The sequence below is a fragment of the Callorhinus ursinus genome, unplaced genomic scaffold (genome assembly GCF_003265705.2).
Source record: "Callorhinus ursinus isolate GAN/ISIS: 27379988/994484 unplaced genomic scaffold, GSC_fseal_2.0 scaffold4, whole genome shotgun sequence".
In the NCBI taxonomy this organism is placed as follows: Eukaryota; Metazoa; Chordata; class Mammalia; order Carnivora; family Otariidae; genus Callorhinus; species Callorhinus ursinus.
In genome coordinates, this window is record NW_027397066.1 from 32717436 (window position 1) to 32735245 (window position 17810).

Here is a 17810-nt window from a genome sequence, read left to right on the forward strand (position 1 = left end):
TTTGCAGTAAATGTGAATGAACATTATAAATGTGTTCTAGATATGTACTACATTGAATTTATACTGATTGGTAAATATAATGGAAAAAATGGAGAGTATTTGTAAATTTCTTGCTGGATTTTGTTTACATATGTTTAATATGTAGGCTCAGATTTAATTTTAAGCCTCATGAGATAATGTGTAGCTGGTTATATTTTCTCTCTGTTGTGCAGCTAAAATTGCACAAGGTTGAAACTTACATGTTTGATAACCAGTGGTCACAGAGTATTTCCATTTATTATTCTGCAATAATTTATTAACCTGAAGAACAGAAGGTTTGCTTCTAAATAGAGAAGATATATCTTGTAGAAGGAGTTTAATTCAATGCATACAGTGTTATTTCTGAAGTGAATTATAATATACTATTAATGAAAAAATTCATTAAATTAGGAAAACTCTAGCTCAATGATTTGTCCAGTTATGTATTAGAGATTAGGTTGTGAATTTTCCTGTTTTTCCTTGACATTGTAAATGTAGTTTTATATGTGAAATTGACTATAAGTACCATTACTAATAACTTTTAATGGGTCTGCCCATCTGCACATACATATTTAAAATAGCATTTTTTTGGTACAATAATTTAGTTAAAGCTGGTTTAATAGCATAATGTCCTTGAGTTCCAAGTTTGAAACTGGAAATTCAGTGGAAATGTGAGCTTACATTTACCATGAAGTAGTTACTGAAATGTTTGAACTGAAGAGTGAATGAATAGAATACTGTCCTCCAGGAGGAGATAAGATTAGTGATGAAAAAAAATAGATTAGTGATGATGGTGTGCCAATGTAGATAATAAGAATAGTCTCCTACATTTTGGTCTGGTCGCACTGTGTACATGGTGTTAAGATTAATATTTCTGTATAAAATGTTTAATATTCTTTAATTTTTTAATATTTTAATAAATTTATATTTTATAAATATTTGTTTATATTTATATTTTTTATATTTCTATATAATTTTTTTGAGTGTTCCTCAAAGGTAATGAGTATTCTGAATTTACCCAGATAGTGCTGGTATTAGTTTCATTGGTGAAAATAAGGAGGCTTGAATTGTGATTAGTTAAGTCTTTTAATAGTATAAACCATTTCATACCTGTTTTGTAATCAGTGTCAAATGACTAACATAGATCATAATAAGTGTCCTTGTATTGTTTTTTACTCTTACGCTTCATCCCTTCCAAGTTGTTTTGATTCTACATTTTTGTTGATAAACAACAGAGGTGTTAGCACTATGAGAAAAAGTGACAAATACAGTAGATATTAATTGGGTATAGAATAATAGGACACAATTCTGGACCACATGTGGATACCACTAGTGATATTAAGGCTCAAGAAGGAAAAAGACGTGAAAAATCTAAGAAATGAGGTACTTGATAGATAATAACAAAAGGGGAATAGGAGATAAAGAATGGTAGACCACAGAAAAAACTACTAAATAAATACTTACATCCATACTAGTGGGTGATGGAATGTCCTCTTGAAAATTTTTTTACTACATCATTTGCAAATTCAAAGGTATCTATTCCTAAAAATATAGATTAGTACAAAGTAACAAATAGTTCTTTGATCCTGCATATATGCATATTTGTTTTCATATAGAGTCTATAGAGATCATGTATTGAAGACTTCTCTTTGAAAAGAAAGACACCTTAGATCACTTGCCTAATCATAAACCTTCTGATGACTTAAGTAGTAATTTAAAATTCTTGGGGCGCCTGGCTGGCTAAGTCAGTGGAGAATGTGACTCTTGATCTCCGGGTTGTGAGTTTGAGCCCCATATTGGGTGTAGAGATCACTTAAAAATAAAAATCTTTTTTAAAAAATGAAATAAAATTCTTTTTCCAGTGTTGAAAAGATTGAACCAATTTTTGTTAAGATTTTATTGATTTATTTGACAGAGAGACACAGCGAGAGAGGGAACACAAGCCGGGGGAGTGGGAGAGGGAGAAGCAGACTCCCCGCGGAGCAGGGAGTCCGATGCGGGGCTCGATCCCAGGACCCTGGGATTATGACCTGAGCCGAAGGCAGACGCCTAACAACTGAGCCACCCAGGCACCCCCCAATTTTTGTTTTAAAGTCACAAAATGCTGTAATGTCCTTGAGTTACTGAAATTATGGCATATGGTTATTTTGTATTTTTTATACTTTAAACTCAATGGTAGAAATTAAGATATGAATATCGTGGTTATATCTATTAGGAAGAAATGTTTGTTGAACATAAGCCCTGTATGCCTGTCTTCTTTGACCTGCTCTATATTTGAGAGGGATGCTGATTAGCTCTAATAACAGGTTTGTCATAATGTTAATTGCATATTCATTCAGTCTGAGACACTTTGGGTACTTGGGAGGCTCTCGTAAGCAGGAGAGATAACTGAGCCTTTTAGGGAAGGCCAGACATGAAAGAGATTATAGAAGTGTGATCAGTATGATGACATAGGAAAATATAGGGTGCTGTGAGAACAAATCAGGAAGAAGTGATGTGGAAATTGAAAGGATTAAGTAGGAATTAGCCAGGAGAAGAGGGCATCAACATGTGTTATTGCGACAGGAAACAGGTATTAAAGGCCCAAAGGGGGAAAAAATTTCTTTTAAGATGACTTGAGAGATAGGCTAGGGGGTCAGTTTAAGGGAATGAGAAGTCATTAAAGGGCCTTAAGTAGGGTGGTGAATCAGTCGTTTTAAAGGGTACTCTTGGTTTCAATGTGGAGAACGGATTGAAAGAAACCAAACGGAAGGTATTAAAGTCAGTAGACTGTTTAGTAACCCAAGTGTAGGATGATGAGACGTCTTATTTAACAATTTGGTGATTCTGTGGATTGAGAGAAGTAGATACCTTTGCAGGCAAGAATTAAAAAGGATCAAGGCATGGAAAGATTCCATCAGTTTGGTGTTTTGAAGTCATTGGTAACTTGAAGTTCTTTTTTAGCATATAAGTTAGTGAGTAATTAGGTGAGGAAGTAATAACAGGTAGTATAGACAAATCCAGTCACAAGGAGAGAAGTGGAAGCTATCTGCTTAGCTTCTTTCCATAAATGGATTAGATTTAGAGCACATATTGACGAGTTAATTTTTGTAGAGTACTTAAAACATTGCTTTGCTTGGGGCACCTGGGTGGCTCAGGTGGTTAAGCATCTGACTCTTGATATCAGCTCAGGTCTTAATCTCAGGGTCGTGAGTTCAGGCCCCACTTGGGCTCCACTCTGGGCATGGTGGAGCCTACTTAAAAAAAAAAAAAAAACAATGCTTGACTTATAATAATTAATCTATTAAGTGTAAAGGAGTTTTGACTCAGATGACTATTACATGTGTCAGATATAATAATAATAATAGGTCCCTCTCCAAATAATAATAATACTTGGTCCTTCAGAAGCTCAAAGTAAGAGCTGATGAACTGGATTTCATTTCTTGGTGGTCTGTTAGATCATTTTCATTTTGTTGGTTTCTTATCCATGCTAAGACAAATAATGAGGTGATTAGAGACTCAGAATCTGAAATGAGATTGTGTAAGTTTGCATACGGTTCTCTTGCTAACTAGTTATTTGATTTGGGATAAATTTTTTAAACTCTAAGCCTCTGTGTCTCCTTAGTGCCAGTGTCTTTCAAATATTTGTTGAATTATTTTTTTAAAATCTGAGAAAACAGTTTCTACAGAAAATTTAGGAGCCGTCTTACCGCCACTTACTACTAAAATGCTTCCATGTACTGATTTTGCTTACTTTGTCCTTCAATGCTATGCTACATCCTACTTGACACTAAATAAATTGCCATTTACTGTCTATATTAATTTTATGTTACTTTACCTAACTAGATTTTAGTCTGTGTTGTAGTTCTCATAGCATGGACTATTATGCTAGGTAAATTGTAAACACCTGGTAATTGTTGGGTTTCTTTAGGGGCGGAGCATTTATTAAAAGTTTTAAAAAGAATGTATGTCACTGACAACATTCAGCTTGCTGAATGCTTTGTCTTCTACACCCTTCCCTTCAGCTAGGCAAAATGATAGTAATGTAAGTATGGACTTTATTTTTTTAATCTGAGGATTTCATTTTCTTGTCATTATACTTGAACTACATGTGTTTTATTTCTGTTATTTAAAAACTCAAGTGTGCTTTATATTCTAGGTCCGGTTTATCACTAAAATATGGCATCCTAATATTAGTTCCGTCACAGGGGCTATTTGTTTGGATATCCTGAAAGATCAATGGTAAGAGATTTTGAATTCACTTTCTTCCCTGTCAATTCCAAGGCTATATTTAGAGTGTTATGCATGTAATTGCCTCAAAACACATAAGCATATATTATACTTTCTCTTATTTGGGCTGTAATTTTAAAACCTTATGAAGTCTCTTAAGTGCATGATCAAAAATATGTTGGGGTGTCTGGGTGTTGCAGTTGGTTAAGCATCTGACTCTTGGTTTCAGCTCAGGTCATGAGCTCAATTGAGCCCCACATTGGCTCTGCGCTAAGTGTGGGGTCTGCTTGAGATTCTCTCTCCCTCTCCCTTTATCCCTCCTACACCTCTGTAAAATAAATAAGTCTTTATTAAAAAGTGTGTTAGAATTGAGATCACAATCATTATTTAAATAGTGACTTATGGGGCACCTGGGTGGCTCAGTCGGTTGAGCATCCGCCTTCGGCTCAGGTCATGATCTCAGGGTCCTGGGATCGAGCCCCACATCGGGCTCTCCACTGAGCGGCAAGTCCACTTCTCTGCCTCTGTGATCGCTTTTGCTGTCTCTCAAAGAAATAAATATAATCTTAAAAAAAAATTAGTGACTTATTACATCTTGAAAAGTCTTGATTTAATTTATTTTGGTAAATTTGGTTCTTTGCTGTCTCTGGAAGATATTTGTGAAAGACAAAAAATTTAAGTATTGAAGTAATCAGCTCTGATGTGGATGGGGTATAGGCAAGAAAAATGTTAAAAGTTGTGTTAAGTGAGCTTAGTTAAGGTTCTCAGAGTTGTAAGAAAGGAGTGCCTTTGTAAAGTGATGTCTTCATTTGCATAGCACTTTATAGTGCTTTAACATGTTTTGTCTGATTTGATTTTAGCAGCAGAGTGTTTTAAGAATTCTTACCCTGGAGCCATTAAGTTCAAATCCTAACTGCCATTTACTAAACTGCGGTCTTGAGGAAATTACCTAGCCTTTGTGCCTTAGTGTCCTCATCTCACAAGATGGGATTAATACTTCATAGGGCTGTTAAAAGGATTAAATGAATTGTTTTATGTAATTTTCTTAGAATAGAGCCTGGTATATTCTAATAATATGAATGGAAAAAAACTAAGACAAGTATATAAAAAAGTTATCAGAGTGGGTGAAAACAGTAATAAGCTATGTGTTTGATTTAAGAAAGGGAAAGGATGGAACTTGAACATGAACAAGGTGAAACAAAATGACAACATTTAGTGTTTGGATGATTTGGTTTATTTAGTAATTGGATAAACAGACAAGAATTGTTGGTTTGGTTTTGCTTTTCCATTCTAATAGCACATCTGAGTAAAGCCTCCTCCCTCAGATCATCTCTTGGGGTCTAGTTTCTTGATCTGTATTCCATACCCTTAAACACGGAATAGTGTGAAATAGAACTAATTTTATTCTGTCATTCTTTTAATTTGTGACTTTTCGCAGTTTGTGGGCCTCAGTGTTTTTATCCATAAATTTATTTCAGAGGCCCCTTATAATAGTTCGATCATTCAGTGATACTAATGAATATTTGCAGACGTTGTACTTCTTTCACTTGGTTTCTGGGACATTAGTTCTTCTATTCTGCCCTTTTCTGTGCCCATTCCCAGATTTCTTAACTAGTTCCTCCTTGTTTCTAGCAGCTTTGCACATGAGAGTACCTCGGAGCTAAGTCTTTATCTCTGCTACTTTTCATCTATACTCACTTTCCTGGTATGCTCATCTGATTTTAGAACTTCACTTTTTAAATACCAGCAACTCATAAGTTTATCTTTCTTGGACTCCACACTCATATGCTGCTGCCTGCTTAACACCTGTACTTCAATATGTATGTAGTAGACATTTAAAACATGTTGAAAACTGAACTGATACTCCCCTAACCCCAAACCTGCATCACCCCATCTAAGCTGTTGGCAACTACATTGTTGCAGTTGCTCTGGCCAAAACCTCATCATGATCCTTGGTTCTTGTTTCTCTGGTACCCTGTACCCTGTTTGCAAATCTTATTAGTGAAACATCCAAAATCTTATCAGCAGTTTCATTTACTACTACCTGGCCCAAATCGCATTACCTCTTCCCTCGATGATTACTGTAGCCTGTCTCCCTGCTTCTGACTTTGTCCTACTCAGCAATTCTCAGAGAATGATACTCTCCTCCCTGCTCCCCCCTCCCCACATCCATCCCTTTTTAAAAACAAATACAGCTCCAGACTAAAATTTTCCACTGACTCCCCTTTTTGTTCAGAGTTAAGCCAGCAGTACTGCCACTTCTGATTATCTCCCTATAGACAGTTGAAAAATTATGGTATATATGTAGAGAGAGAACTTGGCACTTTTGTACTGAAACAGTTGTCAACTGTTCCCATTTCCTTAGGCAGATGTGAAATAGCTGAATTTAGCCTCATTTCATATCTATGTAATTGAAATATTTTAAAATGTCAAAGACACGTCAGATAAAAATAGGTGAGATTAGGTATGCATGGATATCCTAAGCCCCCCCCCAATTTATTGAGGTATAATTGACAGTCAGTGGATATTCATGTTTACTTAGGCTTCAGAGCTGGAATTTGGTAAAGAAAACTAGAGGGTAGTAATCTTCAGAAAAATAAATTGAATAAACATTGAATAATTTGGGATAGGTGTGCTAGAAAACTCTTGGTCTTTTGTTAATACATATGGCGGTTTACCTTTAATATTTAACAACTGTATGTTAGTATGGTTTATTAACTCCACACTCCAGTGTATTCTATGTGGAAACTATTTTCTGATGTTTTTCCACTGACACCTATTATGACTATAGGTGTCTATTTACCTGGGGAAATAGAAGAAAATGACTACACATAAAAATTGCACTCAGTGATACTGCCCTTTTAAAAGACATGAACAGGCATTAAGAGAATACCTACGTGGTTGATAAGCAGTGCTCAGCATCATTAGTTATTAGGGAGATGCAAATTAAAATTACAATTAGATACTGCTACATACTTATAAATAGTTGTCATGCATTGATGGTAGGAATGTGGTTCAACTACTCAACCAGCAGTATCTACCAGAGCTAAACGTACACCTTTGATAGGGCCTAGCAATTCCACCTCTAGGTCTATATCCAAGAGAAATGAATGCATATGTCCCCCAAAAGACTTGTACAAAAATACTCATAGCACATTTATTCAGTAACCCAAATGTCTATTAACAAGAAAATGGATATATGATGGAATAATTGTACAGTGAAACACTACATAGTAGTTTAAAAAAAAAAAGTATATTGGGCGCCTGGGTGGTTCAGTCGTTAAGCGTCTACCTTTGGCTCAGGTCATGATCCCAGGGTCCTGGGATCAAGTCCCACATCGGGCTCCCTGCTCAGCGGGAAGCCTGCTTCTCCCTCTCCCACTCCCCCTGCTTGTGTTCCTGTTCTCACTGTCTCTCTCTGTCAAATAAATAAATAAAATCTTAAAAAAAAAAAACATATTGACACAAACAGCATGGATAATTCTCACAGACATGTTGAGTGACCAAAGCAGACACAAAGAAGCACATACTGTATGATTCTATTCTTACAAAATTCAAAATGAGCCAAAACTGGGGCACAGTCAGTTAAGCATCTGCCTTCAGCTCAGGTCATGGTCTCAGGGTCCTGGGATGGAGTTCCGCATTGGGCTCCCTGCTCAGCGGGGAGTCTGCTTCTCCTTCTGCCCCTCTCCTCATGCTCTCTCTCTCTCTCTCTCAAATAAATAAGCCTAAACTAATTTATGGTGATAGAAATTAGGACAGTGGTGGGGTATGTGAGGGTTGTGAAAGGGAGTTGCAAGAGTGAAGTTTTTTTTGAGTGCTGGAAATACTCTAAATTTTGATCTATGTGTTGGTTACATGGGTATATACATATACAAAAATTCATCCACATGTATAGCATTTAACTCTGCTTATTATATTTTAATAAAAAATTATAACAAAAAAGCTGCCATACTCTTTAAGTAGCAGTCAGTGTTTTGAATAAACATCAATTATATTGATCGTCTTCTGAAGACCCTTAACAGAAAGTTAGTCAGCAGTATTGACGATTCACATAGCTATTGTATGTTTTGGAGACCCTTCTGAGTCTGTATGCATGAATATTTATTTAGCCATCTTAACTGTGTTTATTGAGATCTGGGCAAAATTAATTTACTGAGGATAGATTTATAAGGTACATCATCCATTAACTATTAAAATTAGCTGACATTTTGAAATTTCATATTCCTATTTGCCTGTTAGGGTTTGTTTTTTACACTGAATCCTAAAAAATCTCAGTGCATTATGAATTTAGTCAGTACTATGTAAAAAGAACAATAAATGGAATGAAAGATTATATTTTTACTTGTATACTTTTTCACATTACTAAATTTAGATTTAAAAATTAATGTAGATCAGTCAGCATACATGTTTAAAAAATTTTTTTTTCTAAGATTTTATTTATTTGAGAGAGCATGAGCGGGTGTGGGGGAGAAAGGGAGAGGCAGGCTCTCCGCTGAGCAGGGAGCTTGACATGGGGCTCAATCCCAGGACCCTGGGATCATGACCTGAGCCGAAGGCAGATGCTTAACCAACTGAGCCACCCAGGCACCCCCAAAAATGTACACATTTCTTTACACTATCAAAGATGTTGTAATTGCTATAGTATTTAGAGCCAGAAGACTAGGTTATGTTTTATTTTTTTATTTTTTTAAAATAATTTTTTATTGTTATGTTAATCACCATACATTACATCATTAGTTTTTGATGTAGTGTTCCATGATTCTAGGTTATGTTTTAATAATAATTTTACTACAACTGATTATTAAAACAGTGTCACTGTTTACCATTAATTTTTTGTCCAGCTTAAAACTTTGCATTTAGGGGTTTTTTTTTTTCCTCTGGCATTTTAAAAAAATTTATTCATTCATTCATTCATTCATTCATTTTTACCTGCACCCACTCTTACTTTTGTTTGTTTTTTTTTAAGGGGGGCTGCAGAGGGAGAGAGAGAATTTTATGCAGACTCCACGCCCAGCACGGAGCCCAACATGGGGATGGATCTCACAACCCCGAGATCATGACCTGAGCCAAAATCAAGAGTCAGACACTTAACCAACTAAATGAGTTTTATGTTTTTTTTTATTGAGGTATAGTTGACATGCAATATTAATTCCAGGTGTCATTTAGATTTCTTTTTAGCCAACTAATTCTTTTTTTTTTTAAATACCTCCCCCAACATTTCATTATGAAAAATTTGAAGCATACAGAAAACATAACTTTTTCTCATTGAGATTATTATGAATCAAATCTAAGATTTTTCCTTTCATATTGAGAGCAAACTGTCCCTTTCAAAATGTTCATCTTTAGGTCCTTAGTTTCTGATTTTTGAAGTTGTAAATCTGAGGTCTATAATAGTTTGTGTCCTCCCAATAAAGACTGTAAGTAAAACAAATGAAATAAAACTGTAAATAAAAGAAGTAGAAAGTATTTATAATAAAAACTTACAAATCTTTAAGGGAAGAACTCCTGACTTTAAAAAAAGTTTTTTAGGGGTGCCTGGGTGGCTCCATCGTTGGGCGTCTGCCTTCGGCTCGGGTCGTGATCCCAGGGTCCTGGGATCGAGCCCTGCATCGGGCTCCCTGCTCGGCGGGAGGCCTGCTTCTCCCTCTCCCCCTGCTTGTGTTCCCTCACTCACTATGTTTCTCTCTGTCAGATAAATAAATAAAATCTTAAAAAAAAAAAAGAGAGAGAGAGGGAATACAAGCAGGGGGAGTGGGAGAGGGAGAACAGGATCCCTCAGGTGCCCTAAAAAAAATAAATCTTAAAAAAATAAAAAATAAAGTTTTTTAAGGACTCCTGGGTGGTTCAGTCAGTTAAGCGTCTCCCTTCGGCTCAGGTCATGATCCCAGGGTCCTGGGATTGAGTCCCGCATTGGGTTCCTTGCTCAGCAGGGAGCCTGCTTTGCCCTCTGCCTGCTGCTCTCCCTGTTGCTCTCCCTCTCTATGACAAATCTTTTAAAAATAATAAGTTTTTTATATTGTAAAATATATGACATAAAATTTATCATCTTGGTTTTTTTAATTGACATATAACGTGGAAATCTTCACTGTTTCAGGTAAGTGTATAGATGAGTATTACTAAGTATATTCACATTGTTATGCTACCAGTCTCCAGGACTTTATTTTTTTAGAGCAGTTCTAGATTCATAGCAAAATTGAGAGGAAGGTACCAAAATTTCCCATATACTCCCTGTCCCTACATATACATAGCCTCCCCTATAATCAGCATTCTCTGTCAGAATGGTACATTTGTTAAAGCTGAGGAACCTGCATTGACCTATCTCAGTCACCCAGAGTCCTTAGTTTATATTATGGTTCACTCTTGGTGTTGTCCATTCTATACATTTGAACAAGTGTATGATGACATGTATCCATCATTGTGGTATACAGAGTATTTTCACTCCCCTAAAAGTCCTCTGTGCCCTCTTCATCCTTCTACCCTGTCCCCTCCCACCTTTTCATCTTTCAAAACTGAAACCATACCTATTAAACAATAACTTCCTGTTTTTCTCACCCTCCAACCAGTGACAACCACCATTCTACTTTCTGTCTCTATGAATTTGGCTTTTCTAGGTACCTCATGAATCATAGTATTTATCTTTTTATTCCTGGCTTCATTTAACATAATGTCATCAGGACTCATCCATGTTGTAGCATGTGTCTGATTTATCTTCCTTTGTAAGGCTGAATAATATTCCAATGTATGTATATACCATATTTTATTCATTCATGGGTTGATGGAAGTGAGTTACTTCTACCTTCTGGCTATTGTGAATAATCCTTGTATAAACATGGGTGTACAAATATCTGAGTCCTTGGTTTCACTTATTTTGGATATGTACCTCCCTACAAGTGGAATTGTTGGATCATATGGTAATTCTGTGTTTAAGTTTTTTGAAGAATTGCTATACTGTTTTCTGTAATTGTTGTTCATTTTGCATTCCCACCAACTGTGCATAAGGGTTCCAATGACTCTGCATCTTCACCAACAACTGTTATTTTTTGTTTTGATAGTAGCCATCCTAATGGATGTGAGGTAGTATCTCATTGTTTGATTTGTTTCCCTAATGATGAGTGATATTAAGCATCTTTTCATGTGCTTATCAGATATTTGTATATCTTCTGGAGAAATGTCTGTTCAAGTCCTTTCTTATTTTTTAATTGGGTTTTTATTGTTGAGTTATAGGAGTTCTTTATATATTCCAGACATTAACCCTTTATCAGATCCATAATTTGCAAATATTTTCTCCCATTCTCTGGACTGCCTTTCACTCTGTTAATTTTTATCCTTTGCACGGGAGATTTTTCTCTACACAGTTAACTTTGATATAGTTAGACCAATTTCTCTATTTTTTCTGTTGTTGCCTGCACTTTCTATGTCCTATCCAAGAAATCATTGTCAACTCCAGTGTCATGAAGCTTTCAGATAAATACTTGCTTTATATAGATGCATGGATTAAGTGATATATTTTAAGCAAATAACTTGCTCTAGTCAGAATGTTATGGAATGATTTCACACTTTCTTGAAAGTAAGAAATATTTGCTTGATGGTATTTTACATGTTTTTGGGATGGCACTGAAAGAAAGTTGTATATACTAGTTTATCACTTTATGTGTAGAGAAATGGATAAAAAGTCAATGAGTAAAGCTGACCAGAAGGATACAACAGTAAGAAAAGCAAGTCCAGTTCAGGATGGTTTGACTTGTCTGAAAAAAAATATGAGAGATATATAAATTTCTATAAATTACATGATTAAGATAAAATCTAGATTTTTTTTTTTAGCTCCAGTAGTTTTTATATTTTATTCAGAAAACATCCACTTTGCTTTTGTCATGCAGCATGTTCTTAACTGCGATATTTTCCTGTTTTGATTTTTAGGGCAGCAGCAATGACTCTCCGCACGGTATTATTGTCATTGCAAGCCCTATTGGCAGCTGCAGAACCAGATGATCCACAGGATGCAGTAGTAGCAAATCAGGTAAGATGGCTGCTTTTGAAAGACGTCCTTATGTTTACCTATGAGTCTCTACTACTATAATGGTTTGCAGTATTAACACATGTGCGTGGTTCTATTGAAACTAAATTTGGAAGTGCTTTTCTTTCTTGTGGTAAGATTATTTTGTCAGCTGTCATAGTAAAAACTTTATTGATTTTTAATATCCTAATTTAATTGGATATATGATAGATGGTTTTTAAAAAAAACTAACGGAAATTTTCAAACACACAGTGTCAAAAGATTTATATAGTGAACTCCCATATTCCTACCTACATCTGGATTCTGTGATTGAGATTTTACTATACCTGCTTAATCGTGTGTGTATCTATCTATCGCTCCATTTAGTGATAATTCCTTCCTGGTGATAATTTTTTGTAACTAAATTTAAATGTATTTGCATGTTATAAAAATAAAGTTAAACATATACATATTTTACACTAGTTACGGAACAACAATGAACGGTCAGTCGATCCCTTTTTCACTTTTAAGAGAACTGAAATCTGGGGCGCCTGGGTGGCTCAGTCGTTAAGCGTCTGCCTTCGGCTCAGGTCATGATCCCAGGGTGCTGGGATCGAGCCCCACATCGGGCTCCCTGCTCGGCAGGAAGCCTGCTTCTCCCTCTCCCACTCCCCCTGCTTGTGTTCCCTCTCTCGCTGTGTCTCTCTCTGTCAAATAAATAAATAAAATCTTTTAAAAAAGAACTGAAATCTGAGTGCTCAAAACACGGGCCACTCTACTGCAGCTATGGCTTTTATGTGCACAGGAAACAAAATGCCTGAGAAGCCATTCGACTTTTTTTCTTTTCTTCAAGTAGCACTTCCTTGGAGGATCACAGTTCTGAGGTTCAGGTTGTAAAACATTTGCTCCATGTTCTCCCCCACCTGATGATAATTTTAACCAGCTCCGGCTGTGGCTGAAATGGCATGGTAAAAGTTACGAAGGATCTTAAAATTGCCAAATGGAATAAATATTTTTCACTTCTGATCTGATCTCCAAGGCAGAGGTCAGCAAATTATAGCTAGACTTACTATTTTTGTAAATAATGTTTTATTGGAATACAGCCACATCCATTTGTTTACCTTCCAGCCACAAGTGGCAGGGTTGAGTAGTTGCAACAAAAACGGTATGGTCTGAAAGCTTGAAATAATTATTATCTGCTCCTGTGAGAAAGTTTGCCTCAACCCCTATTCTAAGCCATTAGGATTTACTGAGCCTTTTTTTCCCCCACCCCGACCTAGAATTTTTTTCTTCTCTTGACTTCTGAGATACTACTCTGTTCTCATCTTGGTAGTTGTAGTTGTTCCTTCATAGTTCCTACAATTTCTCTTCTTCCTCCTTTTAAATAGAGTTCCTTGGTTTAGACATTGTTCCTTTTATTTTCCATTACATATGGTCACTTGGATGATCATATCCACACTGATATTATCACCTGTAAATTGAGAAAATGTTTAGGCTTGACTTCTCCCTGAGCCCAAGAGCCTATTCAGAACTGGATAGTTCTAGGGGCGCCTGGGTGACTCAGTTGTTAAGCATGTGCCTTCGGCTCAGGTCAGGATCCCAGGGTCCTGGGATCGAGCCCCACGTTGGGCTCCCTGCTCAGCGGGAAGCCTGCTTCTTCCTCTCCCACTCCCCCTGCTTGTGTTCCTGCTCTCACTCTCCGTCAAATAAATAAATAAAAATCTTTAAAAAAAAAAAAAAAAGGAAAGAAAAGAACTGGATAGTTCTTTATGAATGTTTCATGGATACCTCAGCACAACATTCCCATACTGAACATAGAATCTTAAATCCTATGAACTTGTCCATCCTTATGTGATACCATCATCAGCTTAGTTAAATATCCAAGCCACAGAGTTGGAATTCTCTATGCCTCCTTTTCTCTTGGTGATTCCATTTTCAGTATCTCTGTCATACTTCTCTGATTTGCCTTAGTTCACATTTTAAAAAACTTCTCAGGAGCCTGGGTGGCTCAGTCGGTTAGGCGTCTCCCTTTGGCTTAGGTCATGATCTCAGGGTCCTGGGATCGAGTCCCACAACGGGCTCTCTGCTCAGCGGGAGTCTGCTTCTCCCTGTCACTATCCCTCTGTACTCTCCCTCTCAAATCTTAAAAAAAAAAAAAAAATTCTCAATTCAACTACTCTGATAGCTGTCCCTTCCTCGATCTCTTCCTCATCCCATCTTCTGCATTGATACCAGTGAACTTTTTAAAGTACAAATCTTACTTTATTTTACTACTAAAAATCTATTAGAAGCTCTGCTTTTGGGGGTGCCTGGGTGGCTCAGTTGTTAAGCATCTGCCTTCAGCTCAGGTCATTATCCCAGGGTCCTGGGATCGAGCCCCGCATCAGACTCCCTGCTTGGCGGGAAGCTGCTTCTCCCTCTCCCACCCCCTCTGCTTGTGTTCCCTCTCTCGCTGTGTCTCTCCCTGTCAAATAAATAAATAAAATCTTTTTTTTTTTTTTTTTTAAAGAAGCTCTGCTATCACCTACTTGGTAAATCTAGATTCTTTCATTTATAGGAGTCTTTCCATGGTTTGAACTGTCTACAAACCCGGCTTCATCTCCTAAATTTTTACTATTTCTTGGACTCCTGCATTTTCAAGATGGTGTTCATTTCTGCCAGTCATTTCACTCAATCTGCCATGTTTCCTCTGCCTGGTTCCTCTTAGTAAACCTATTCCTTTCCCTTGAAAAGCTGTTCACTCCTTATTTTATGTATATCTTTGTTAATACATTCTACTGTTGTTTGTTTCAGGGTGCTTAGAATTAGGGTTTTACATGCTGTATGTATGTACTGTTGATTTGCTTTTGGTAGTCAGAAGCATGGCTTGAATCTCAGCTTTGATGTCCTGTGGAGTTCTGAGCCTCAAAGGCTGAAGTTGGACTTAGAGCTTTCCTGTAGCTCCTCAGAGTTCAGTAATTTGACTTCCTTGTTAGGAATTAAGGTAGAAACTAGATTTATCATTTTAATATATAATAGAAGCTGATCAGTCTTAAAATATTCAATACATGTGCTTTTAAAAGAAATATTAAAGTGAATTGAACAGTTATTTTAAATTTATACTTCATTTGTTAAGTAATATTGGTTCCAGAGTATTTAAGAATGAATTTATCTCTTTCTAACGAGAATGGGAAGTCTTACCTTTTAGAAGTACTATATGGTGAGTTCATAAACATCTCAAAAGATGCTATAAATTGAGACTGTTTATCGAGGGACTCCTGGGTGGCTCAGTTGGTTAAGTGTCTGCCTTCGGCGCAGGTCATGATCCCAGCATCCTGGGATCGAGCCCCGTATCGTGCTCCCTGCTTGGTGAGCCTCCTTCTCCCTCTCCCTCTACCTGCAGCTCTCCCTACTTGTGCGCTCTCTGACAAAAAAATAAATAAAATCTTAAAAAAAAAGAAACTCCATGTTGAGTCAGTGGAGCATGTGACTCTTGATCTCAGGGTTGTAAGTTTGAGCCCCATGATGGGTGTAGAGATTACTTAAAAATCTTTTTTTTTTCCTTTAAGTAGGCTCCATGCCCAACATGGGGCCTGAACTCAAAACACTGAGAACAAGAGTTGCATGCTCTACCAACTGAGCGAGCCAGGTGCCCCCAAAATAAAATCTTTTTAAAAAGGCTTTGCACATGGTATTTTCTTAAATCATTGTATACGAATACAGTTCTAGCAAAGCAGCAAAGTCTAGTTGTATTTTTTTCTGAGCTGTGGTTAATACAAAAGTCTGTCACATTTGTTAGTTAATGTCCATACAATTTTAGAAGAAAACAATTTTGTTTGGTTGTATAATGTTTGACACTTTGCAGTGTTCAGAAACATGTCTGTACCTCACTTCAATTAGTATTAGTTTTCTGTTACTTATATCTATTGAAATTGGAGATTAAAGTTCATAAATATAATTGGTCTTTTTTTTTAGCCAACACTTGTGAATCACAGCTTCAGGTCGGACCTTTTTTCTTGAGTGACCTTATATGCAACAGAAAGTTGAATCAATTACATTTTAAATGTAAATTACTTTTACTTAGAAAAAGCCAGTTCTTAGGTAATTACTATTGAATATTGTGACTGCATTGTCATGTCATTCAATTTGTTTCTTCATTGTAGTACAAACAAAATCCTGAAATGTTCAAACAGACAGCTCGACTTTGGGCACATGTGTATGCTGGAGCACCAGTTTCTAGTCCAGAATACACCAAAAAAATAGAAAACCTATGTGCTATGGGCTTTGATAGGGTAAGTACCAAAAGGCTTGCTTATTTTGATACATTGATTGAGTTAAATTATTGCTGCAGATCCTTGGCTGACAAAAGTGGTTCAAAGATACTCTAAATCTAGTTTTTATAAACTTTCTTCTGTTACTACAATCAGTGATTCGTTTCTTTTCCTTTTGCTAATTCCAGTCATTGGTTTAGAAGCTTTTTATGCACTACAAATACAAGGCAACTTAAGAAAACAAGGTGTGCTTTCTCAATATAAAGATAGTGCATGATTCAGTATTTTAAAAATATTTTGAGATTTGTTTTTTTTGTCCCCTTTTCTTCTCTACAGAATGCGGTAATAGTGGCCTTGTCTTCAAAATCATGGGATGTAGAGACTGCAACAGAATTGCTTCTGAGTAACTGAGGCATAGAGAAAGAGCTGCTGATATAGTCAAGCTTGCCCCTTCTTGAGGAGCATCAACATCTGTTATTTTTAGGATTCTGCATAGATTTCTTTTAAACTGGCATTCTTGCCTAATGATGTTATCTAGGCAACATTGGAGACTGAAAAAAATCCCTGCTCTGTAAATAAAGCTAATTAAACGTCTGTGTAAATTTAAAAAGGGGAAATACTTTAATTTTTTTTCTTAATAGTGTAAAAATTCTTTGAGCTAAGCTAAAACCATGGAAAAAACATGCTACTTTAGTGTTTAGCAGTGTACCAAGACTAGCAAGAGTTTGCTTCAGGATTTTGTTGAATAATTAAGATAATATTTTGAGTGTGTCAGGGCCATTCAAATTGTTGGTGTTGCATCACAGCTACCTTAACTGTTTTTAACATGGATCCTCTGTGCCTGTGAATTTACTTGCATGCTTGTACTTGACTTCTTAGGATGGGTAGCTGAAAAGACCACCATTTTAAGCATTTGAGAATTCTTAAATATGAGATTTATCCAGAATTGAAGATGGTGACCTATTCAGAGCCTTTTTGTCCTTGTCAACAGACTGGGACACCATATCTATTTTTCCCCCTCTTACCACACACAGCTAATATTCTAATAGTAAATTTCTCTATATTTGGTGGAGGAAAATGCCGAGGGGCAGTATCCCTTGCTCCATTTTTAGGTTGTCCATTTGGAATGTTTTGTTACAGTTCTTCACTCTTAAAACTTTCCTATGTGAGTAATAATGTAAAAATGGAGCTGCCAATTTTGTTCCTCTTGCAAAAACAGTAAATACTTAATGTTGTAGTATTCCCAAGATTTAATGAAAGAACCCAACTTAGTTTTTCAGTGAATTTGACATTTTTCTATTTTTAAACTGATGAAATTTTCTTTGAGAACTTGCAAG

At 36.3% G+C, this 17810-nt stretch overlaps 1 protein-coding gene across 2 annotated transcripts in view; it reads left to right on the forward strand.

Moving 5' to 3' along the window:
* Positions 1-17083, forward strand: part of UBE2K (ubiquitin conjugating enzyme E2 K) — a 69815-nt gene extending 52732 nt beyond the window's left edge. For both annotated transcript variants that reach the window (XM_073891551.1, XM_025887269.2), the window contains 4 exons: positions 4157-4239; positions 12148-12247; positions 16366-16494; positions 16810-17083. In XM_073891551.1, coding sequence (XP_073747652.1) covers positions 4157-4239; positions 12148-12247; positions 16366-16494; positions 16810-16884 — 387 coding nt within the window. In that variant the 3' untranslated portion in view covers positions 16885-17083. The remainder of the gene's footprint in view (positions 1-4156; positions 4240-12147; positions 12248-16365; positions 16495-16809) is intronic.
* Positions 17084-17810: the final 727 nt, after the last annotated feature.